This window comes from Heterodontus francisci, chromosome 2 (assembly GCF_036365525.1).
Source record: "Heterodontus francisci isolate sHetFra1 chromosome 2, sHetFra1.hap1, whole genome shotgun sequence".
Classification (NCBI taxonomy): Eukaryota; Metazoa; Chordata; class Chondrichthyes; order Heterodontiformes; family Heterodontidae; genus Heterodontus; species Heterodontus francisci.
The window spans coordinates 155,819,623-155,844,280 of NC_090372.1; the positions used below are offsets into that span (position 1 = coordinate 155,819,623).

Sequence of the window (24,658 nt, forward strand, 5' to 3'; positions counted from 1 at the left end):
CTCAGCTAATTCAGTATCCATGTCACTTTTATTCCATGAGCTATAACTTTGTTTACAAGTCGGTTGTGTGGCACTGTATCAAATGCCTTTTGGAAGTCCATGTACACCACATCAACAGCATTGCCCTCATCAACCCTCTCTGTTACCTCCTCAAAAAACTCCAGCAAGTTAGTCAAACATAATTTTCCCTTAAGAAACCCATGCTGGCTGTCTTTAATTAACCCATATTTGTCCATGTGACTATTAATTTTGTCCCAAATTATTCTCTCTCTAAGTTTCCCCACCACTGACATTAAACTGACTGGCCTGTAACTGGGCTTACCTTGACACCCTTTTTTGAACAAGTTTGTAACGTTTGCAATTCTCCAGTCCTCTGGCACTACCCCTGAGTCTAAGACTGAAAAATTATGGCCAGTGCCTCCACAAATTCCACCCTCACTTCCCTCAGTATACTTGGACGCATCTAATCTGGTCCTGATGCTTTATCCACTTTAAGTACTGACAGCCTATCTAATATGTCCTCCTTATCAATTTTAAACCCTTGTAGTGTCTGAATTACTTCCTCTTTCAACATTGCCTGGATTGAATCTTCTTGGTCAAGACAGATGCAAAGTATTCATTTAATACCTCAGCTATGCCCTCTGCCTCCATGCGTAAATCCCCTGTATGGTCTCTAATCAGTTCAATGCCTCCATTTACCACCCTTTTACTATTTTCATGTCTATAGAAAAGTTTGGGATTCCCTTTGATGTTAGTTGCCAGTCTCTTTTCATGCTCTCTCTGCTTCTCTTATTTGCTTTTCACTTCCCGTCCAGACCTTCTATATTCAGCCTGGTTCTCAATAATATTTGCTACCTGGCATCTGTCATAAGCACACTTTTTCTTCTTTTCTTAATCTCTACCTCTTTTGTCATCCAGGGAGCTCTGGATTTGTTTGCCCTACTTTTCCCCTTCGAGGGAACATACCTTGACTGTGGCCAAACTAACCCTTCTTTGTTCAACTACCATTTTCCTGCTAACCTTTGACTCCAATTTATTTGCCCCAGCTCCGTTCTTAAACCACTGAAGTTGGCTTTCCCCTACTTACTTATTCTTACTCTGAATTGTCCTTTGTCCTTTTCTATAGTCAGCCTACAATATATGATACAATGATCACTCTCCCCTAAATGACCTCCTACTGATACTTGATCCACTTGGCCCACCTCAGTGGTCTAGCAGTGCCTCCTTTCTTGTTGGACTAGAAACATACTGCTGTAAAAAATTTTCCTGAACACATGCTCGGAACTCTTGCCCCTCACTGCCCTTTACACTACTACTCTATGTTTGGATAATTAAAGTCCTCCATTATAACTACCCTATAATGTTTGCCCCTCTCTGTAATTTCCTTGCAAATTTGTTCATCTACATCCTTCCCACTAGCTGGTGGCCTATCGACAACACCGAGCAATGTAACTGCAACTTTTTGTTCCTTAGCTCTAGCCAAATTGATTCTGTCTTCGACCCCTCTGGGACATCCTTTTTCTCCAGCACTGCAATGCTCTCCTTAATCAATACCACCACCCCTCCCCCTTTCTTCCCTTTCCTGAGCACCTTGTATCCAAGAATATTCAATACCCAGTCTTGCCCTTCTTTGAGCCAAGTCTCTGTTATAGCCACAACATCATAGGCTGAACTATATGAGCTCCTCGACATCAGGGGTCATGGCGGGGGGGCGTGTAAAATTCTGCCAGGAGAAGCCCGCTTCAACTGCCGACGTCAAGAATGCCCTGCCAGATGTTAGCGGCGGCGGTGAGGCCTCGGTGCAGCCTCCCCCCACTGCTTGTCGGTGAGACCTCGGTGCGGCCCCCCTGCCACATGGCGGCAGGGCCTTCATCTAAATATTTAAATGAGCATTAATGAAATGCAAATTAACTTACCTGCCAACAGCGACTGTCCCACACTGATTTTATGTCCAACTGGGCACAGCTTGCGTGCCTACGGAACTGCGTTGGAGTTCTGAGGTGAGATACTGGTGGAGAGGGGGGAGGAATAAAATTATCAGGGAGGGAAGGGTGGGGGAGCGGGGAAAACACTTTTTATTGCCTGTGGGGATGGTGGGAAGGGGTTGAAGGGCAAATGTTAGAAGGTTGGGGTGAAAGTTCGGATTGGGAATAAAACAAGTTTTGTGAATATAGGGCAATGAAAAGACCATGAGGGGGGGAGGGGGCGGTTGGGAAAGGGCCTCCATCTTCTAATTATTTATGAAAAACAAATTAAATCTAACATACCTTTAAAAATTTAAATTTTTGCTAAGGGCTTGAAGCCCTTTTAAAATGGCGCGGTGCCCGTGCGATGGTGCCAGACGCTGTTGCCGGGGATGCGGCGGCCGCCCTCTCTACTTCCTCAGGGGTGGCTGCTCCGCCCCCTCCATTTAAATCAGCCCCATGCATAATATTGCGGGGCTGTGAGGTAGCATTTCCATGTCAGAAGGCTGCTGCTTTCACAGCGCGCCACCATGGAGCGCGGCACACGGATAAAATTTAGACTCAGATTTCCACATGACAATCTGCGACTGTAACTCACCAATTTTATCAACAACATTCCATTCATTCACAGACATGCACATTAACCCTCATTTAGACTTTATTACTTTCTCCCTTACTCTGACGCCATTGAATAACTTACTATTCGCTACTCTAGTGCTATCTATCTTTCCCAGTATTCTGTACACCTTAGTATTCCTCCCTGATATTTCCTCCTGGTTCCCACACCCCTGGCAAGTTAGTTTAAACCCTCCCTAATAGCACTAGCAAATCGCCCCGCAAAGAAATTTGACCCAGCTCTGTTCAGGTGCAATCTGTCTGGCCTGTACAGGTCCCACCTTCTCAGAACTTGTCCCAGTGTCCCAGGAATCTAAAGCCCTCCCTCCTGCACCCTGTTTCCAGCCACGCATTAATTTGCACTATCCTCTTATTTCTGTACTCACTTGCGCGTGGTTCTGGACATTACTACTTTTGAGGTCCTGCTTGCTAACTTCTTACCTAGCTCAGTAAACTCTTCCTGCAGGACCGCATCCCTCTTCCTATCTATGTCGTTGGTACCAATGTGGACCATGACTGCTGGCTGTTCACCCTCCCACCTCAAAGTTCTCTGCAGCCATTCAGTGACATCCTTGACCTTGGCACCAGGGAGGGAACACACCATCCTGGATTCATGCCTGTGGTCACAGAAACATCTGTCTGTTCCCCTGACTATCAAATCTCCTAACACTATTGCTCTTCCAGTCTTCCTTGTGCACTCCTGTACAGGCTCAATGCAACAGCTGATATTTTCCTGACCTTCATTTTCATGTTTGTAAATGGGAATAAGGACTTTTCTTTTGTTGCTGCAAAGAAAGGTTGTTGGCCCTGAAAGCTATCAAAGATTGTAATTTCTGAATAAAGTTGGGAAAAATCATTATTTCCATCTTAAGCAGCCTTTGCAAAGAAGTAGATAAAGCAGTTAATATTAAAGCTGTGAAGCTGGTATCACTGTGGTGTGTGATATATTTTCCTCATGTAAATCAGTTAATATATTTAAGTGTCAGCATTGGCTCAGAGGTAGCCTCTTCTTAATAAAACCATAAGCAGATATACTGGGTTGCCCCAGTGTCATCAAAGAGAAACAAACAAGAGTTCCTCTTTCTACAAAACCACAAAGCAAACTTATGAAATTAAGTATTATCACTCATGTCCAGTACAGATTCCAGTCCCTGTGGTGCCCATTGATGGACATCATGAGCTTTTTCTTCAGACCCACCAAAGTGCAGACAAGACTGCAGAAAAGGTCACAGTCTAGGACCAACGTGGACCTCTAAATGGGCACTTTGGACAGACCCAAGAGCAGACACATGAGGAGGTCCTCCAACTTGACTGACCTCCTCTGCACTGGGTGGCCAACGATCAGCAGCATGGGACCAAAGTCGAGCCAGATGTTGTGAACAACCCCTTCAAATAGTGGATGAGGTGGTTCAGTGATAAGACTCTCATCTCTGAGTTAGAGATTGTGGGTTCAATTCCCACTACAGTGACTTCATCACATAATCCAGTGAAATACTGCAGGAGTTCTGCAGTTATGTGTTTTTGGATAAGATGATAAACAGAGGATTTGTTTGCTCTTTCAGGTGGTTGTAAAAGATCCCATAGTACTATTTGACGTAGAGCAGTTGTGTGCAAATGGGATGTTACATTTCCTGCATTACAAGTGATTACACTTCAAAGGTATTTCATTAGTTTTAAAGTACTTTGGGATGTCCTGAGATGATGAAAGACCCTATATAAGTCCAAATTATTCTTTCCCATATTGATTCAGTAAATTTGTTGCATGACAGCAAAGCGGGGTTCATCATCATATATAAGTTGCATGTATAAATATTAGAAACAGTCCTGAAGGCCCTTGACTACCCATGAGCATCACTAAAGGATATCTATTGGTCTTATTGAATATTCTGATCCTACTGCTAAGATACAACTAAAAATATTTTTTGTATTTGTTCTTGGGATCTAGGCTACACTGACAATGTAGGCCATATTTATAGATCATGCCCAACAAATTCGTCAATTTTACCTGGAAAGAATTTACAGCATTTATTTAAGAGCAATATTGCCTTATTACCACAATTTCTTGCAATCATATGTCCCTGCCCCTACTAAATGATTTGTGTCAATATTTGTAAGCTTTAGGCATAATGTAGTAACCCTTTATAAAAAGTAGTGGTGGATTGTATCAATTTTTGTGAATACACCTTGTCTGGGTTAGTGAGTGAATGTCCTGGTTCACAACCATCAAATTTGGATGACTGCATAAACGTGGATTGTGCTTTGTTATTCCCACTCCCACTTGTGTTAAAGAGTTGGAAGAGTTGTTTTGAAGTGCTTTATAAGGCAGTAACAAATGAGAGATTCTTTTGCAATAAAATGCAAGATTGAATCTGAAGAGTGTTTGCATCACTCATGCTGTGCTGCAGTTCATTAATCACTCCAGCCTCACTTAGTTACCTAAACAGATTAATCTTCCCTCTTTCTCAGCTACATATATGAGGTTGCAATAAAAAAAAACAGCCAAATTTAAGAACACACATTTCACTGGAGGGCCTGACTATACAAAGTGGAAAATTATGTGGGGAATGTGTCAGGGTTTCCAAGTATGCACAGCCAACAGGTGAGGCTTCCTGCTGGAATTTGTTACTGATGAAATCAACCCACTATGAGTTTTTCTCCTCCCCTTTATTGTGTCATCTTAAATCTTCATTATGGTTCACCGACACATAACATTCTCCCTACCAATTGTTACTGTGTATGTAAAATACTACAGTGCTGATGCTTTTCTTTAGTCCTACAGATAGATTTTTTTGTAGTAATGAGTTAGTTTGCCATGGATCTAGAATTCTCCATTCACAGATTTTAACAGACTGCTATCCCAAATTTATAGACTAATTGCAGTCCTTGATTGATACATGGCTTTCAGGATTTAACATAACTAGGGAAGTAGAGAGGGTTTTAAACTGAATAGTGGGAGCATGGGATCAAATTTCGGAAGATATGGTAAATCAAGGAGTAGAGACAAGGCAAGAGAGAAAGTTATTAATATGGGAAATGATAAACAGACTGTGACAGGAAGGGACAGAGTGTACAAATCTAAGAGTAAATCAACAGATAAGGCTTCAGGTTACAAAAACAATAAAAGTACAAAACTATTGCATGTAGCATTCAAAACAAAACAGATGAACTGAGAGCGCAAATAGAAATAAATAAGTACAATCTGATAGCCATTACAGAGATATGGCTGCAGGATGACATAAATTGGGACCTGAATATTGAAGGGTACATGGCATTTAGGAAGGACAGGAAGCTAGGAAAAGGTGGAGGGGTAGCTCTGTTAATTAATGATGGTATTAGCGCAATAGAGAGGGATGATCTATGTTCAGGAGACCAGGATATAGAAGCAGTTTGAGTAGAGATGAGAAATCAAAGGCAAGAAGTCACTTGTGGGAGGGTGTACAGGCCACCTAACATTAACCACACTGTAAGATGAGGTATAAAGGAAGAAATAATGGCAGATTGTCAGAAAGGTACAGCGATAATTATGAGGGATTTTAACCTATAGACTGGAAAAATCAGATGGGCAGAGGTAGCCGAGATGAGGAGTACACAGATATTTTCCAGATAATTTCTTGGAACAATACATTCTGGAGCCAACCAGAGAGCAGGCTATGCTAGACCTGGTATTGTGTAACAAGATAGGATTAATTAATGACCTCATAGTTAAAGCATCCTTAGGTAGCAGCGATCATAATATGATTGAATTTTACATTCAGTTTGAGGGAGAGAAGATTGGCTCCAAAACTAGTATTTTAAACTTAAATAAGGGCAATTATGAGGGCATGAAAGCAGAGCTAGCTAAAGTGAACTGGCAAATCTGGTTAAGGGATAGGTTAATGGAGATGCAGTGGCAGACATTTAAGGGGATATTTCAATATACACAGGATACATTTCAACAAGAAAGAAAAATTCTAAGGGTGGGACCCGCCATCCATGGTTAACTAAAACAGTTAAAGATAGTATCAAACTAAAAGAAAAATCCTATAATTGCACAAAGATGGGAGGCAGGTCAGAAGATTGGACAAAATATAAAAAACAGCAAAGAATGACTGAAAGATTGATAAGGAAGGTAAATTTAGAGTACGAGAGAAAGCTACTAGAAATATAAAAACTGATAGTAAGGGTTTCTGTAGCTATTTTAAAAATAAAAGATTTAACAAAGTGAGTGTTGATCCTATAGAAAGTGAATCTGGGGAATTAATAATGGATAATAAGGAGATGGCAGATGAATTGAACAGATATTTTGCATCGGTTTTCACTATTGAGGATACGAATAACATCCCAGTATTAGCTGTAAGTCAGTAAATGGAAAGGAGGGAGGGACTCAAGGAAATTACAATCACCAGGGAAGTGGTACTGAACAAATTGTTGGAGCTGCACGCTGACAAGTCCCCAGGTCCTGATGGACTTCATCATAGGGTGTTAAAAGAAGTGGCTAGTGAGATAGTCGATGCGTTAGTTTTAATTTTCCAAAATTCCCTAGATTCGGGGACGGTTCTGTTGGATTGGAAAATAGCCAATGTAATTCCTTTATTCAAAAAGGGAGACAGAAAGCAGGAAACTACAGGCCAGTTAGCTTAACATCTGTCTTAGGGAAAATGTTAGAAGCTATTATTAAAGATGTTATAGTAAGGCATTTAGAAAAATTCATGGTAATCAGGCAGTGTCAACATGGTTTTGTGAAAGGGAAATCATGTTTAACCAATTTATTGGAGTTCTTTGAGGGAGTTACATATGCTGTGGATAAAGGGGAACCAATGGACGTATTGTACTTAGATTTCCAGAAGGCATTTGATAAGGTGCCACATCAAAGGTTATTGCAGAAAATAAAAGCTCATGGTGTAGGGGTAACATGTTGGCATGGATAGAAGATTGGCTGCTAACAGGAAGCAGAGAGTAGGCATAAATGGGTCATTTTCTGGTTGGCAAGATGTAACGAGTGGTGGGCCACAGCGATCTGTGCTGGGGCCTCAGCTTTTTACAATTTATATAAATGGCTTTGATGAAGGGACTGAAGGTATGGTTGCTAAATTTGCTGAAGACACAAAGATAGGTAGGGAAGTAACTTGTTAAGAGGACATAAGGAGGCTACAAAGGGATATAGATAGGTTAATTGAGTGGGCAAAGACCTGGCAAATGAAGTATAATGTGGGAAAGTGTGAAATTGTCCACTTTGGCAGGAAGAATAAAAAAGAGGCATATTATCTAAATGGTGAGAGCTTGCAGAGCTGTGAGATGCAGAGGGATCTAGGTGTCCTAGTGCATGAATCGCAAAAGGTTAGTATGCAGATACAGCACGTAATTAGGAAAGCTAATAGATTATTGTTTACCGCAAGGGGAACTGAACACAAAAGTAGGGAGGTTATGCATCAGCTATACAGGGCATTGGTGAGACCACATCTGGAGTATTGTGCACAGTACTGGTCTCCTTATTTAAAGAGGTATGTAATTGCATTGGAGGCAGTACAGAGAAGGTTTACTAGACCAATACCTAGAATGGGGGGGCTGTCTTACGAAGAAAGATTGGGCAGGCTAGGTTTGTAACTGCGGGAATTTAGAAGAATAAGAGGTGACGCGATTGAAACATATAAGATCCTGAGGTGTCTTGACAATGTGGATGTGGAAAGGATGTTGCCCCTTGTGGGAGAATCTAGAACTAGGGGTCACTGTTTAAAAATAAGGGGTCGCCCATTTAAGATAGAGATGAGGAGAAATGTTTTCTCTCAGAGGGTTGTGAGTCTTTGGAATTCTCTTCCTCAAAAGGCAGTGGAAGCAAAGACTTTGTATATTTTTAAGGCAGAGGTAAATAGATTCTTGATAAGCAAGGGGGTGGAAGGTTATCGGGGGCAGGCGGAAACTTGGAGTAATCAGTTGAGCCATGAACTTATTGAATGGTGGAGCAGGATCGAAGGGCCGAGTGGCCTACTCCTGCTCCTAATTCATATGTTTGTAACAGCCTTACTTTGCAGCAGCTAAAAACCCTGTCAATTTGTTTTCATTTTTTTGAATGTTTTACAGAAGATTTGGTTCTAACTGACAGACTTAAAAGTAAAATATTACAATAAAAGTCACCTTACAACTTGAACACTAAAAAACTATTACAATTACCTTGGCTTTGAAGGCAGACTTGAGGAATTCCAAGGCAGCGACGAAGCATGACTCCCCTGTCAGGAAAACAGTATGCAAACATTCTTGACCTAGGAGCTAATGCGGCTTTTGACAGTCTATCTTTTAAGAGCTGATAATAAGGATTATAAAATAAGGATTAGTTATTACTTAATTTACTAGTTAGCTCGTCTGTGGAACCAAAAGCCTAAGAATTATTGTTCAGGTAAGGTTATTTAAAACAAAATGTTTTATTAATATGATGGCTTGGAAATAAGTAATTTGCATACCAGAAGCTTATTTTGTAGCATTGCATACTGGAAAATCACATCAGCCCAGAATATTAGATTTAGTAAGTAGTGAAAAAATGCATTAGTTATTTAGTGTTGTTATTTCTAACAATATTACATCTTGCCAGATTAAGTGAAAATGTAAATGTAGGTTAATAAATAAAAGCAGCCATTGATGTGATTTTTTAAACAATGTTTAATTTTAATATTTTGAGTTAACTGAAATCCTTTTAATAGGAAAATATTTAAAAATAAGGTAAACATTTAATCACAGTTCCTCCATTTTGAAACTTTAAGACTATACCTATTGCAGTGATAAATAGGTTGGAATAAAATATTAACTTTGGACTCCTTTTGAAATCCTAGTAAGAATCATAGTGATGTATTTTTCATCTTTTTAACTATACAGTCAATCAATAAAATGTTTTAAACATGGTTTTTGAGAATCTGGATTTTTAATTTTTTTTTTTACAATTTATATGAATTTTACTCTGAAATTATTCACCAAGTGTGCACCTCTCTAAAAATATGCACTCACTGTGTTATCATTTAGAGTAATTAGTAGTTCAGTAATTAGCACTGGAGAAGCTTAAAACTACACAATTTAAATGCAGAAAGGCACCTCTAGAGTGCCCGACTACATAAAGATGAAGAATAATGAAGCATATGGAAGTACTATTTAATGAACAACTTCCAAAAATAGGATCTAAGAACTGAACGGTATACCAAACATTTGGTTCCCAAAATCCAGTCACGTGTATGGAATAATCTGCCACACCCTTAGGAAATAAACAAGGATTAGAGACCATTTTGAATGGGACATGCATAAACATATCCACAGATTAAGGGAGTTAATAATGGTTCACTACTTTTAGAAAAGCATCACAAGGCAGCTGGTGTGTGACCTTGACAAATGCATACATTTATCTTCATAAAACCATGACGGTTGTTGCAATGAAATTAAATACTGTTGTGAATTGCAGTTTGGTATTAATGATGTGTTTCTATCATAGACTCGAGTTCCTGAGGCTGTTCCAGTAGGTTTTATGCTAAAACAAGAGGCATAAACTACTTAACATTTTAATTTTCAATATTTCATCCTCACTATTAAAATTTAAAAATTTTAAAAATTGATAACCTGAAGCCTGGTTAGAATCATGTAGATAGGTGACATTTGAATTTATTTCTGGATACTGTCAAATCAGAATTAGGATTGTGCCATGTTTGTGGGGTACTGGTCTTTATTGCTTCAAAAGATACACTTGATTATAAAATACTTACCTCCAAAAAATTCTAATTGTAAATATCATATTATAAAACAGAATTAGAGAAGCATGCAGAAAAATTCATAGCATTTTCCAAATTAACTCAAAAAACACAGACATGGCTCCCAATACATAGGGTATTTGAGCTCTCGCTACATTCAACTGCCTATACTAAAATTCAGTTTTGTGTCTAACCTTTTACTTTTTTCAAATAAATTCCTGCCGTATTTAAACTTCTATATTGATACTCTAACCCTGGTGGAAACATTGTGATTTATACTTACATATTTTGAAATGTTAAAATGTATCCATAGGTATTTAAAAGGACTAACAAATTAACTTCTCCAAGTCTTGCACAGATCCAGGAATACAAGAACGTCTTGGTGTGCAATAGATTTTAGAATGTGTGGGCTTTTCAAATTTGTTTTTAAGTATTTGGATGGACTCTGAATGACTATCTGAAGTCATACAGACTAATGGGAAAATTTGTGCTTTTGTTGTTTACTTTTAGATTTGGGAAATCTTATTTAATGTGTGACATTAGGGTAAGGTTTCACACTGTTAAAATTTATGAAAAATAAAAAAGGTCTACTGTTCAATTGTTCTGACTTCAAAGAGCAGGTAAGCATATGAAAACATAGCTAAAAACATCTACCAAATAGTAAACCAAATAGCATTTTCCCCAGAAGACTGAATTTAATACCAGTTGTACAATATGTTATGAGTGTGTCCCTGATTCTTTTTTGCACACATAAACTTCTGTTAAGGCAGACTCAATTTATTTTTGTACAAAAAGTTGGAAGTTTTATTTCAAAGAAATTAAAAATATGGAATATATAAACTTTTCTATTGTTCTATAAATATAAAGGATTCTGTAATGGTGAACAAGAATAAATGAATACCAAGTTCAGACAATTTTTTGCTCATCAGGGACTTGAAGCCAATAATGAATTTGAACCATGAATACAGGCTTGTATGGTGTTATGGCTACAGACTCCTATTAATTATTTGATAACAATCATGCAAATTATTTTAAAATACAGTACAATAAAAATGCCTGTATGTGCAGTTATGGTGCTTTTAAAATGCTTGTAATATAGTACAATGGAAAAGAAAAAGGCATTTGCCATTTTCTGACAGGAATGGCCCACATTTCAATCAATGGATTAAACATGCTGGGTATGGTACTACAGAGTATTTCTACAGATAATTTATTTTCTGGACCACTCACTTGGAATAGAATTAGAATGGGCTGATGTTAACACTAATAAAATATTGATTGAGCCTTATTCTGCTCTACCGCATACCAAGACTATCTCTGGGTCCTAACATTACCCTTAGCTCAACCTCTATCCAGTTCACATGCTTCTGAAGTTCAACATTCCCCCTGCTCTGTAAAAAACAAAAGATGGCTACTAAGAGTATTGATTTTGCTTATTCAGCTGTTCAGTGCCTGTTAAATATAAACATTGGCACCTGGTTTTCAGGCTTTTAAACAATTCTTTTATGTGATACCATGGAAAAGCAGTATTTGCTGTCTCTCCAAGAAAAATGTTAAAGCAAAACCAAGTCAAAACAATCTATAACAAAGATGTATTGAGGATGATCTTTCAATACGGCTAAATTAACATAACATAATGGAGTTTTTAATGCACCAGCAAATGAAATTGCTACTGACAATAATTATGAGGAATTAATCAAAATAAATAGCAAAACTAAGTGCTCCTACGCCCTGTATAATTTCAGTTTTCAGACTCATGTTTGATCCAGCATTTTTGCTTAAGTCCACTTGGGTAGATTAATATGCAAGACTAAAGCAACCAGAATGAATTAACTTTATTATTCGGGAAGCAGGGCACCCGTCAAATGCGGATCATGCTAGATTGTAATCTGGGTGTCCGGAGGTAAAAGTAATGCATAAAACAATTATTTTGTTTATTTTATTTACCCTTGCTCTCGATTCAAATGTTCTAAAGTTGTGTAAAGAAATAGCGATGTTAACTCGGTTGGCGTTAGGACCCAAGGGAAGCCTTTCATTCCGGGGTAAGACTAATCGTCCCATTGCCTCCAGGTCCAATTTATGTCTCGAAAGGTTCAACATTCAGACATGCGAGTTGGCAGGCACCAGGATTAACTTTCAAGTCTGACTCATTTGCAGTTCCTTCTCGGTGTTCGATTACAAGCTGAGTTACGACAATCCTTGGTTTCCGAGCACTGAAACAACCAGTGCCTTCCCCCTCAAAAAAATACTCCACAAATTGGGGAAACAAGATACACCTCTGGAGGTGATATTTTAAATACAAATATATAATTACAAAAATCTTACAGATGCTATTTACAACTTATAGTATTTGAAATATAGTCTGTCACATCTCAAAACTCGGGCTTTACTTTCTGTGTATGTTTTCTCCCTCTTGGAGGAGGAAATGTTGACTAAAAAGCTTCTCTCACACCGTCGTCTCCCCGTGTTTACTGTTTGTGAGTCTCGTGTAGAACTTGCGCCATGAATGTAAAGTCTTACCAGACCAGATCCAAAACCCCGAGGTGATGCCCACTATAAGTGTCATGAGGTATTTGATCATGTAGACGGTGAAATCCGGCCTCATGTGGGGGTACTCATTATGGGGACAGGGGATGGCGTAACTTTTGCAAGCCTGGCTGACCCAACTTTTCTCCCACTGCTCGCGGAAAGCTTGCTCGTAAAAGTAACAGGCGATGACGATGGTGGCCGGCACGGTGTAGAGGACACTGAAGATGCCGATCCGGACCATCAGCTTCTCCAGCTTCTCGGTCTTGGTGCCGTCGTGCTTCATGATGGTCCGGATGCGAAAGAGGGACACGAAGCCGGCCAGCAGGAAGGAGGTGCCGATGAAGAGATAGACGAAGAGCGGGGCCAGCACGAAGCCCCGCAGCGCGTCCACGTTGTTGAGGCCCACGAAGCAGACCCCGCTTAGCACGTCCCCGTCCACCTGGCCCACGGCCAGGATGGTGATGGTCTTGATGGCCGGCACTGCCCAGGCGGCCAGGTGGAAGTACTGCGAGTTGGCCTCGATGGCCTCGTGTCCCCATTTCATCCCGGCTGCCAAGAACCAAGTCAGGGACAGGATGACCCACCAGATCGAGCTGGCCATGCTGAAGAAGTACAGCATCATGAACAGGATGGTGCAGCCTTCCTTCTTGGTTCCCTGGGCAACGGTCTTGAAGCCGTCCTCTGCAAACTTCTCGTTGCAGACCACCCTCTCTTCCAGCATGAACCCGGCGATGTAGGCAATGGCCACCATTGTGTAACAGCCCGACAGGAAAATGATGGGGCGCTCGGGGTAGCTGAACCTCTGCATGTCCACCAGGTAGGTGAGCACCGTAAATAGAGTGGAGGCACAGCACAACACCGACCAGATCCCGATCCAAATCCTGGCAAACTTCAGCTCCTCTTCGCTGAAATACATGAGACCGTTGGTTCGAGAGGGCTCGCAGGGAGCCCCGCAGTCCTTCTCCCCCAGAAAGTGGTAGTTCAGGTACGTGGGTACTTTCAAAACCCGGGGGCAAACAAAGTGGTCCCGACTTGGGTAGCCTCTGGGGTGAATAGTGCCGGCGTCAGGTAAAGATTGGGTGGGATCTAAGGTCGGGCTGCCTTTCTCCGTGTTGTTCTGTCCAACGCACAGGTCGATAGATCCGTGGATGGGAAAGTTTTCGCAGCGGAGACTTTCGGGCCACTGGAAACCGAATTTGTTCATCAGCGCTTCGCAGCCCTGCCTGGCCCGCTCGCACAGCGATCGGCACGGGGGGATCGCCTGTTCCAGCACAGTACACACCGGGGCGTACATGGAGCAGAGGAAAAACTTCAACTCGGGCGAACATTGCACTTTCACCAGCGGGTAAAACTGATGAACCTCCAGGCCGGCGTCTTCCTGATTTGTGTGTCCCAACAAGTTCGGCATGATGGTCTGGTTGTAGGCAATGTCCGTGCACAGAGGGATTGAGATCGGCTGGCAAAAGCCGTGGTCCGGAATCGAGATGCCCCTCTCGCTGTTGTACTGCCCCTGTGGCCGGACGGGTCCCAAACCTTGGAGTAACAGATGGAGCACAAACAGCCACCGAGCGCTCGCAAGTTTGCACAGATCCAGATGGAAACAATTACCCACAGCCATACTTTCCCTCGCTCTTTCCTTTCTCTTCAAACTACTTCTTTTACTTCGCTGAAAGAATTTATTCTACGGCATTAAATTCAGCAGAAGTTTCTTTTTGGTTTTAAAATTTTGAACACTTACGTTTGGGGATATGATTTTATATTGGAAGCAATTCAGATGTCAACAGCCCCAACCCGAGCAACAACCCAGCTCCGACTCCACTGTCCATTTGTGTCACTCCATCGGCTCCCTGCCGCCTGTTTCCAGGAGCCCCTTTCCATCTGGCTGCGCAAAGTGGGACGCGCGTCGGCAAGAGGCGCCTTGAAACCGGCGAGGGGCTCTTCTATCCACAATCTGGAGCCAATCGCGATACGATTCCGGCCAAGCCCGAGCCAAAGGCAGCGCTACAATTGGTTGGCAGCTGTGCGGAAATTTGAATAATTGGCCGCACTTGTTGGACGTGCTGAGGAGTTTGCGCTGTGGTTTTGGGAGTAGGCAGTGAACCTTGGGCTCAATCTGGTCTGTGTTTTTGAGAAAACGTCTGCCATTGGAAGTTAATGGGCAGGACCCTGGGCTTCCTCTGTCAGTCTGCTGTACCCCAGGGAGCTGAGGTTAAGGGCAGGGTGCTGAACCGCAGGCTGAAAGGCTGAGGACGGAACGCTGGACCTTGGGACTGGGGGAGGGGGCCAGCCTAGCGTATTGAGCACAGCGATGGTGATCAGAGTGGAGCCGTGGAGAGTCGAGTTGTAGAAGGGAATGTGAATGAAGTATGGGAAGGTGAGAGCTAGGAGGCTGAAAGCTTCCGGGAGATGGGGAAGGGGAGTTAAGGGAGATACGGCGCTGAGTTTTCAGTAGGATGTCTTCGGGGGTGGAAGGTTTATACTGTGGGGGTGGGTTTCGAAACTGATACTCGGTCAGGAGCTGGAAATGTCGGTGATGGAGATGCGCAGGTTTGGGGACTGAAGAGGCAGGTGGGGACAGGGGTGGGTGGCAACTTTCAGGAGAGTACGAAACGAGGGAGAATGGACCTCTACAGCATATGCAACCGAATGTTATTCTTGGAAGTTTTTCTTTTATACGCCCAGTGAGAGTAAAGAGAGAAGTCAACCTAACTTTTGAATGTTCAGGTTTATACACCGTCACAGAAATCACTACGTAAATCGTGTATTCATACCTTCAGCTATGTCTCGGTAATTTTGCAATATTAAGTTTTTGTTTGAGCCCAAAAAGTCACGACAGTTTTAATTGTTTTGAAGTGCGAATTGCAGAATGCATGAAATAGCAAAAAAAAACTTTAAAATTTAGCACGAATTTTGAAAGTAAGCACACTGACATTTTTGTTATAAGCAGAACAGTCTGCCGGGACGTCAGCCGTCACATTGTGTTTTTAACACTTCAATCATTACTACATCTCCAAGATGATGCAACACGAACAAAAAATCCCTAATTCAATAAGGTTTGTTTTTAAATGCTGCAAGTCACAGCACGTTGTTGGCAGTTATGTACATTCCTATTGCCCTTAAATATTTAATCTCGTTTATCAACAATCACCCAATTGCACATTTGAGGGATGTTTTGGCAACCTGCTGCAGCGTTTCATTCATTGTGCTACAGTACTATTGAAATAATGCATTATTTGTTTCTTGTCTGAATCTATTGGGTCTGTTATCAACTCCTGTTTCGATCGCATTTCACAAACGAGACTTTGATCAGAAGTGACGTTAATTTGACGCTGCGTTGACGAGGCCAGAACACGCTGACAATCATTCGGGCATCATTGTGAATTAGCAGATCAAGGTTGAGGAGTTCGAGTCGCATTGGAAGTGAATCACGTTGAGCGACGACAATTAGCACCATCCATTATTTAACGTTTAGATATACTTGCCTTTCATCGTCATGTTAGTTATGAAGACAGACCTGCATTTATATAGAGTTTTTCACAATTATTGGACTTCTCGAAGTGCTTTACTGCGAATTAAGTACTTTTGAAGTGTAGTCACTTAATTTAGGAAACGCAGCAGCTAATTTGCACACAGCAAAAACTCAAACAGCAATGTGATAATGACCAGATAATCTGTTTTTTGAGATTGCTGTTTGAGGGATAAATATTGGCCAGGACACCATGGATCACTCTCCTGCTCTTCAAATTATTTTCAAAAGATCTTTTACATCTACCTGAGTGTAGATGGGGCCTTGGTTTAATGTCGCATCTAAAAGATGGCACCTCTGACAGTGCAGCACTCCCACTGTACTGGACTGCCTGTTTGGAATTTTGTGCTCAAGTTCTGGAGAAGGACTTAGAATCATAGAATGGTTACAACATAAGATGAGGCCATTTGCCCTGTTGAGTAAGTGCTGGCTCTCTGCAACAGCAACTCCTCCTTTTCCCTGTAGGACTGCAATTTTTTTCTCCAGATAATTATGTGGTTCTCTTTCGAAGACCTCGATTGAGTCTGCCCCCACTACCCTATCTGCCAGTGCCTTCCAGATCCTAACCACTTTAGTGTAAAAAAAAGGTTTTCTTCATGTCACTAGCTTCTTTTGCCAATCACTGTAAATCAGTGTCATCTGGTTTTGGATCCTTCCATCAATGGGAACAGTTTTTCCCTATCTACTCTGTCCAGTTCCCTTTTATGATTTTGAACACCTCTATGAAATCTCCTGTTAATCTCTTTAAGGAGCAAAGCTGGCTTCTCCATCCTATCCCTAACCACATAACTGAGGTTCCTCATCCCTGGAACTATTCTTGTGAATCTCTTCTGCATCCTCTCTCACACTTTAACATCGTTCCTAAAGTGTGGTGCCTGGCAGTTGAGGTCGAACCAGTGTTTTATAGTTTTATCATAACTTCTTTGTTCTTGTACTCTGTGCCCCTATTTATAAAGCCCAGGATCCCATATGCTTTATTAACTGCTCTCTCAACCTGTCCTGCAACCTTCAATGATTTGTGCACATATTACGGCAGGGCCTTCTGCTCTTGCACCAGTTTTGGAAATGTACCCCTTAGTTTATATTGACTCTCCTCGTTCTTCCTACCAAAATGAATCACTTCACACTTTTCACGCACTAAATTATATCTGCCACTTGTGTTCCCATTCTGCCAGCCTGTCCTCTTGAAGTTTATCATATCCTCCTCACAGTTCACAATACTTCCAAGTTTTGTGTCATCTGCAAATTTTGAAATTGTTCCCTTTGCACCCAGGTCTAGGTCAATAATATATATCAAGAAAAGCTGGGGTTCTAACCCGGACCGCTGGGAAACCCCACTATATACCGTCCTCCAATCCAAAAAACAACCATTCACAGCTACTCTGTTTTCTGTCACTCAGCCAATTTTGTATCCATGCTGCTACTGTCCCTTTTATTCTATGGGCTCTAACTTTGTTATCAAGCCTGTTAGGTGGCAGTTATAATAAACCTATATAAAGCACTGTTACATGGCATTTTATCAAATGCTTTTTGGAAGTCTATGGAAACCACTTCAACCCTCTGTTACCTCCTCAACAAAACTCAAGCAAGTTAGTTAAGCATGGTTTGCCTTTAACAAATCCATGCTCATCTTCCTAATCCACATTTGTCCAAGTGACTATTAGGTTTGCCCTGAACTATTGAGCTTAATTTTACAGACCCCGCCCCCCCCCGACATCAGAGGTTGTAGCAAGGGGGAGCTGGAAAATGCCTCCAGGAGAGGGCCTACCCCAATATTTTTGCTGGCAATATTGCCCTCCCTCGTGCCCCCCCCCCCCCCCAACGCTCGGTGTGACGGGACCACCGTTTAAATATTTAAAAACATTAAATTTTAATGAATGAATTATACTTCACCACCTTCCATCCCGCTGCGATCATCCTGCCGGTGGCTGGCACTCCCGTGCCTTCAGAACACTATCCAGAAAAAAGAGGCGGAACACTTATGTGGGGAGGGAGGAGGCGGTAGGTTTCTCAGTGGGGGTGGTGGAAGGGATAAAAGTAACATCATTGGTGTAGGAAATGGTGGGAAGAGTTTTAGGTTAAAATTTATGCACTTTGCGGGGGGGGGGGGGGTTGGTTCGGTGAACAAGGTAAGTGTTTTGGTGGGGAGGGCAAGTAATTTATTTTATGGTTATTGGGGGTGGGCAAAATAAATGTATGTAATTTTTTTTAACTGCATCTTTAAATATTTCAATATGTTTGTCGGATGCAAAGCCCTTTAAAAATGGCGTCAGCACCTGCGCACATTGCTGGGGATGAACAGCCTGCCCACTCCACGTCATTGGGGGTGGAGGGGGAGCAGCCCATCCAAGCTATTCAAATGAGCTGCCACGTTTAGGATTGCGGCAGCTCTGCACTGTGCGGCCTGCACAGGAGGGCCACCATTGTTTTCGCCTGCCGTCGATTTGGGCGCAGGAATGTAAAATTCAACCCATTGTTTCTAAAGGTTTTCCCACCACTGAGGTTAAATTGACTGGCCTGTAGTTGCTGGGCTTATCTTAACCTTTTTTGAACAATGGCGTAACTTCGCAACTCTCCAGTTCTCTGGTACCACACCTGGTCCAAGGAGGTTTGGAAAATTATGGCCAGTGTTATGACGGTGCTTTTTTATTTTTTGTTAAGTTTTTTTGAGGACTTATATTTAAATTTTGGCGAAAGCTGAAGATTTCATAGAAGTTGGACTTTGCTTTGTTGTTGACAGTTCATTGAAAAGACACTTGACTGAAAACACTTACTGGAAGAATCAAGGAGTGCTAAAATCCTCTACTGGAGACTACCTGTCACCAATTAAGATAAATAAATAACAAGAACCTTGGACTAAGGGGAGATGTTTATAGAGAAGTGACAGGTCAAGATTTATAGGAGTCAGGAGGCTTATCTCTTTTCAGTTTTGCTTTGAACAGTGTGTTGGGGTGTGAACTGTTTTGAAGGCAGTTGGAGAAAACCAGCCAAGAGAGCAGTCACCATCAGCACCCTCTTTCAACTCTTTGAGAAGCTCTTAGAAGTGAATGTAAGAAATAGAGAAATTGATGCTGCATTTTTCCAGAAAGGTCTGGCAGAAACCCCTGTTGCTGCATTTCTCCTGGATAGCCTGCCAAGCTGATCTTCAATGTCGCCTGAATAGAACCATTCTAGAAAGATTCCAGTGACAGCCGTCGACGCGTATTTGGGACGCCAAACCAAAAAGGGACAACTGACATCTTTCCATGTCCCTTTTTGTAACAGAGCTCTAAAGAGAAAATCTCTTTTTTCGGTTAACCGGTGTGTGTGTGGCTAAAGTACAAGGGAACTTTCATATTTAAATCTGTGTGTTAATGCTTTGCTTCATTACTGATTGTATCTTGTTTTATAATAAGCTGATAATTTTGTTGTTTAATAAAGGAACCTGGTTGGTGTATTTTATTCTGAAGTAAAAATAGTCGATGATTGACCATATCGGTAACTGGGTACATATTTCAATATATGTTGTGACCTGTGGAGAAGTGGAACTAGGAAAAACAGTGCACTCCTCCCACCTTGGTAGTAACATATAACTGGGGGCTCGTCTGGGATAATCCAACGCTGACAATGTACAATTGTAAGTGGGGGTAATTATAATTGAAAAGAGAAAAAAAACACAGGTTTCTTGTGCATTAGAGTAAAGTTTACACTATCGGAATGTCTTTGTCAGTTGTTATGACCTTTCTGGGGAAGGAGGATGTATCCCTGAGTGCTTTGAGAAACTTAACCAAGGCTAGGTTAAAGGATTTGGCCGAATTGTTGGTGCTGGAGTTAAAAACAGGAGCTAAGAAAGCAGACATAACTGCATTTGCAATTAGAAGAAGAAGGCAAACCACATGATAGTACAGTTGAATTAGCTAAAATTCAGTTGCAGATGAGGTGGCTTGAACTGGAAAAAAAATTGAAATTCAAGTTTTTCCAATTCTAAGAGAAGGAAGTGAATTCAAATTTAAAAAGGTGGAACTGAGACAAAAGGGTGGTCTTGACTTCAGTGAAAGTTCGGATGGGGAAAGATCTGACACCAGCCCAGGACCCAGTGGAGAGCTGTTTAAATGTGTACAAGTCCTCCAGAAATTTGAGGAAAGGGATGGAGAGGCATTTTTCATTTCTTTTGAAATGATAGCCAAACAGATGAAGTGGCTGAAGAAAAGCTGGATACTACTTATACAAAGCAAGTTGATGGGCAGAGTTCAAGACGTTTATACTATGCTTTCTGAGGAGGGTTCTGCAGATTATGAGATGGCAAAAAGGCTATTCTCGCTGTGTATGAGTTGGTCCCTGAAGCTTACTGGCCGAGATTTCGGAACCTCCGGAAACAGTCTGGGCAGACCTATATAGAATTTGAGAGGGTAAAGCAAATTAATTTTGATTGTTGGATGCGGGTACTAAAGGTAGAGACCATGTTGAGAACCTTAGGGAAATAATTCTCCTTGAAGAATTTAAAAATTCACTCCCTCCATTAGTAAGAACCCATGTAGAGAACCAGAAAGTTTCAACAGCCAGACGGCAGAAATTGCTGATGATTATTGAACTTGTTTACAAGCCCAAACCCTTTGACCGTCACCCCACAATCCTGAGAAGGATAGAAGGTGGGAGGGTGAAAGGAAGGCAAGTAACCGGCGACAGGAAGGGGCAGTTGAATGTGTCAGGGAATGGTCCTTTGTCTCCACAAGCCACTGTCTGTTAGTATGTAAATGTTTTTTCCCAGCCACGGCTGATCTGTTTATCTGTTCCTCACTCCAGCAACAGTTTAAAATCAATGTTCATATAACAAAATTAATATGCCTCATTCTTGGCAGGTGGGGGTCTGCATGAAACCTTTTTGGTCCCCAATCAGCTCTACTCCTTTTACAACCTTTTTGCTATTTATATGCCAATAGAACGCTTTAGGATTCCCTCTTATGTTGGCTGCCAGTCTCTTCTCATACTTTCATAAAAGCAAAATACTGCTGGAAATCTGAAATAAAAACAAAGTTCTGGAAATACACAGCAGCTCTGTCAGCATTCGCGGAGAAAAACAGTGTTAATGTTACAGCTCTGTGACCTTTCATCAGAACTGGCAAAGGTTAGAAATGTAATAGACTTTAAGCAAGTGAAAGGGGGGAAGGGGAAAGAGAACAACAAAAGGGAAGATCTGTGATAGGGTAGAGGAAGGAGAGATTAAATGACAAAGATGTCATGGAATAAAAGGCAAAGGGGGTAGTAATGGCTGCAGTAAAGGACAAAGCATTTGCCCAGAGAAAATGTTAATGGAAGATTAACAGCTCTTCTCATACTTTGCTGCCCTTATTTCTTTTTTCAGTCTTCTTCTGAACTTTCTATATTCAGCCTGGTTCTCACTTGTATTACCCATCCCTTTTCTGCTTCATCCCACTCTCTATCTCTTATATCATCCAGAGAGATCCGGCTGTTATTGTTCTACCATTCCCTCTCGCTGGAATGTACCTCAACTGTACTCGAACTATCTCCTCTTTAAAGGCAGCCCATTGTTCAGTTACAGTTTTGCCTGCCAATCTTTGATTCCAATTTACCTGGGCCAGTTCCATTCTCACCTCATTGAAATTGCATCCCCCCTCCCCCCACCCCCCAATTAATTATTTCTACTCTGGATTGCTCCTTGTTCTTTTCCACAGCTAAGCTAAACCTTATGATACTATGATCACCGTCTCCTAAATGTTCCCCTACTGACACTTGATCCACTTGTCCCATCTCATTCCCCAGAACCAGATCCAGCAATGCCTCCTTCCTCATTGGACTGGAAACATACTGATGTAGAAAATTCTCCTAAACACTCTCTGGAAACTCTTGCCCCTCTCTGGCTTTTACACTATTACTATCCTAGTCTATATTAAGATAATTAAAGTTCCCATTATAATTACTCTATAGTTTTTGTACCTCTTGTAGTTTCCTTGTAAATTTGTTCCTCTATATCATTTCCACTAGTTGATGACCTACAGCAATGTATTGGACTTGATCCAGAACTTTGTAACTCAGACAAAAGTGCTACCAACTAAGCCACGGCTGACTCACTAGGTATATGCTTATGTGCTTTTATTGAAACAAGATTAGTAGGATGGTCTTCATTCTTCAAACTCTCTTGGAGGAGGGAGTCTGACTGTCTTTCCATCGTTCCTGGGAACACTTATACAGTATGCAAAAAAATACACAGCTTGTGAAAAAGGCACCATCTATAATGGTGCTGATATGTGACTTGTTGATCGACCTATATAAATGTTGACTATGTGACTGCCATAACATTACAAGGATGATACCAGAAATGTGAGGTTATACCTGTTAGGAAAGGATGAACAAACTGAGTCTCTTTTTCTCTTGAAAAGAGAAAGCTGGGGTGTGACCTAATGAAGGTCTTTAAATTTATGAAAGGCTTTGATAGAGAAGACAAGAGTGAGTGTTTCCACTTGTGGGGAAGTGCATAACTGGAGGTCATCAATATGAAACAATCACCAAGATATCAGATAGGGCATTTAAAAGATATGTTTTTAGCCAGAATATGGTGAGTATGTGGAACTCCCTACCACAGGGTGTAGTTGAGACGTATAGTATAGGTGCATTTAAGGGGAGGCTAGATAAGCATATGAGGGAGAAGGGAATAGATAGAATTAGGTGAGGGAAGAGGCTCGAGTGGAACATAATTGCTTGCATGCATGGTTGGGCTGAATGGCCTGTTTCTGTCTTGTATGTACTATGTAACTAGTTGATGCCTCAGCCAGCTCTTGATAATTTAGCATATGGGGGTTTGAAGGTTAAAATTTGAGCTTATGGTGTTTGTGCTAAAATGGCTGGTTCATTTGCCCTGCACCCATTCTCCTTGTAGGTGAATATCTAGGAAGCATTGATATTGTTAGTGGCCAAAGATGGAGAAATCCATTGAAGGATGTCGCTGTCCTGTAACCACCAACTTAGGCCAGAATAATCTTCACTGTTTGAATCAAGAGAACTAACTGGGAGGGACATTGATTATATTTAGCTTCTTCTTTGTCCTCCTTGTCTTGAGAGACAATGGGTAAGCGCCTGGAGGTGGTCAGTGGTTTGTGAAGCAGCGCCTGGAGTGGCTATAAAGGCCAATTCTAGAGTGACAGACTCTTCCACAGGTGCTGCAGATAAAATTGGTTGTCGGGGCTGTTACACAGTTGGCACTCCCCTTGCGCATCTGTCTTTTTTCCTGCCAACTGCTAAGTCTCTTCGACTCGCCACACTTTAGCCCCGCCTTTATGGCTGCTCGCCAGCTCTGGCGAACGCTGGCAACTGACTCCCACGACTTGTGATTAATGTCACAGGATTTCATGTCGCGTTTGCAGACATCTTTAAAGCGGAGACATGGACGGCCGGTGGGTCTGATACCAGTGACGAGCTCGCTGTACAATGTGTCCTTGGGGATCCTGCCATCTTCCATGCGGCTCACATGGCCAAGCCATCTCAAGCGCCGCTGGCTCAGTAGTGTGTATATGCTGTGGATGTTGGCCACCTCGAGGACTTTTGTGATGGAGATACGGTCCTGCCACCTGATGCCAAGGATTCTCCGGAGGCAGCGAAGATGGAATGAATTGACAGGACGCTCTTGGCTGACATACGTTGTCCAGACCTCGCTGTCGTAGAGCAAGGTACTGAGGACACAGGCTTGATACACTCGGACTTTTGTGTTCCGTGTCAGTGCGCCATTTTCCCACACTCTCTTGGCCAGTCTGGACATAGCAGTGGAAGCCTTTCCCATGCGCTTGTTGATTTCTGCTTCGAGAGACAGGTTACTGGTGATAGTTGAGCCTAGGTAGGTGAACTCTTGAACCACTTCCAGAGCGTGGTCGCCGATATCGATGGATGGAGCATTTCTGACGTCCTGCCCCATGATGTTCGTTTTCTTGAGGCTGACGGTTAGGCCAAATTCATTGCAGGCAGCTGCGATCCTGTCGATGAGTCTATGAGTCTCTTCAGTGTGAGATGTTAATGCAGCATCATCAGCAAAGAGGAGTTCCCTGATGAGGACTTTCTGTACTTTGGTCTTCGCTCTTAGACGGGCAAGGTTGAACAACCTGCCATCTGATCTTGTGTGGAGGAAAGTTCCTTCTGAAGACTTGAACGCATGTTGAGCAGCAGGGAGAAGAAGATCCCAAACAGTGTAGGTGTGAGAACACAGCCCTGTTTCCCGCCACTCAGGACAGGAAAGGGGTCTGATGAGGCGCTGCTATGCTGAATTGTGCCTTTCATATTGTCATGGAATGAGGTGATGATACTCAGTAGCTTTGGTGGACATCCGATCTTTTCTAGTA

At 41.9% G+C, this 24,658-nt stretch overlaps 1 protein-coding gene and 1 long non-coding RNA gene across 2 annotated transcripts in view; one reads left to right on the forward strand and one right to left on the reverse strand.

The window, feature by feature from the left end:
• Window positions 1-12,099: 12,099 nt before the first annotated feature.
• LOC137347717 (frizzled-1-like) lies at window positions 12,100-14,721 on the reverse strand. The gene has a single exon (XM_068012559.1). It carries the CDS (start codon window positions 14,424-14,426, stop codon window positions 12,726-12,728), a length of 1,701 nt encoding a protein of 566 aa, XP_067868660.1. The 5' UTR covers window positions 14,427-14,721; the 3' UTR covers window positions 12,100-12,725.
• Window positions 14,722-15,061: 340 nt separating this feature from the next.
• LOC137347738 (uncharacterized) overlaps window positions 15,062-24,658 on the forward strand; it is a 47,489-nt gene continuing 37,892 nt past the window's right edge. The window contains exon 1 of the long non-coding RNA XR_010969012.1: window positions 15,062-15,182. This is a non-coding gene — a long non-coding RNA (uncharacterized lncRNA). The remainder of the gene's footprint in view (window positions 15,183-24,658) is intronic.

Coding starts and splice junctions, on each gene's coding strand:
- LOC137347717 (XM_068012559.1), bottom strand. CDS start 14,426: ATGGCTGTGGGTAATTGTTTCCATCTGGATCTGTGCAAACTTGCGAGC.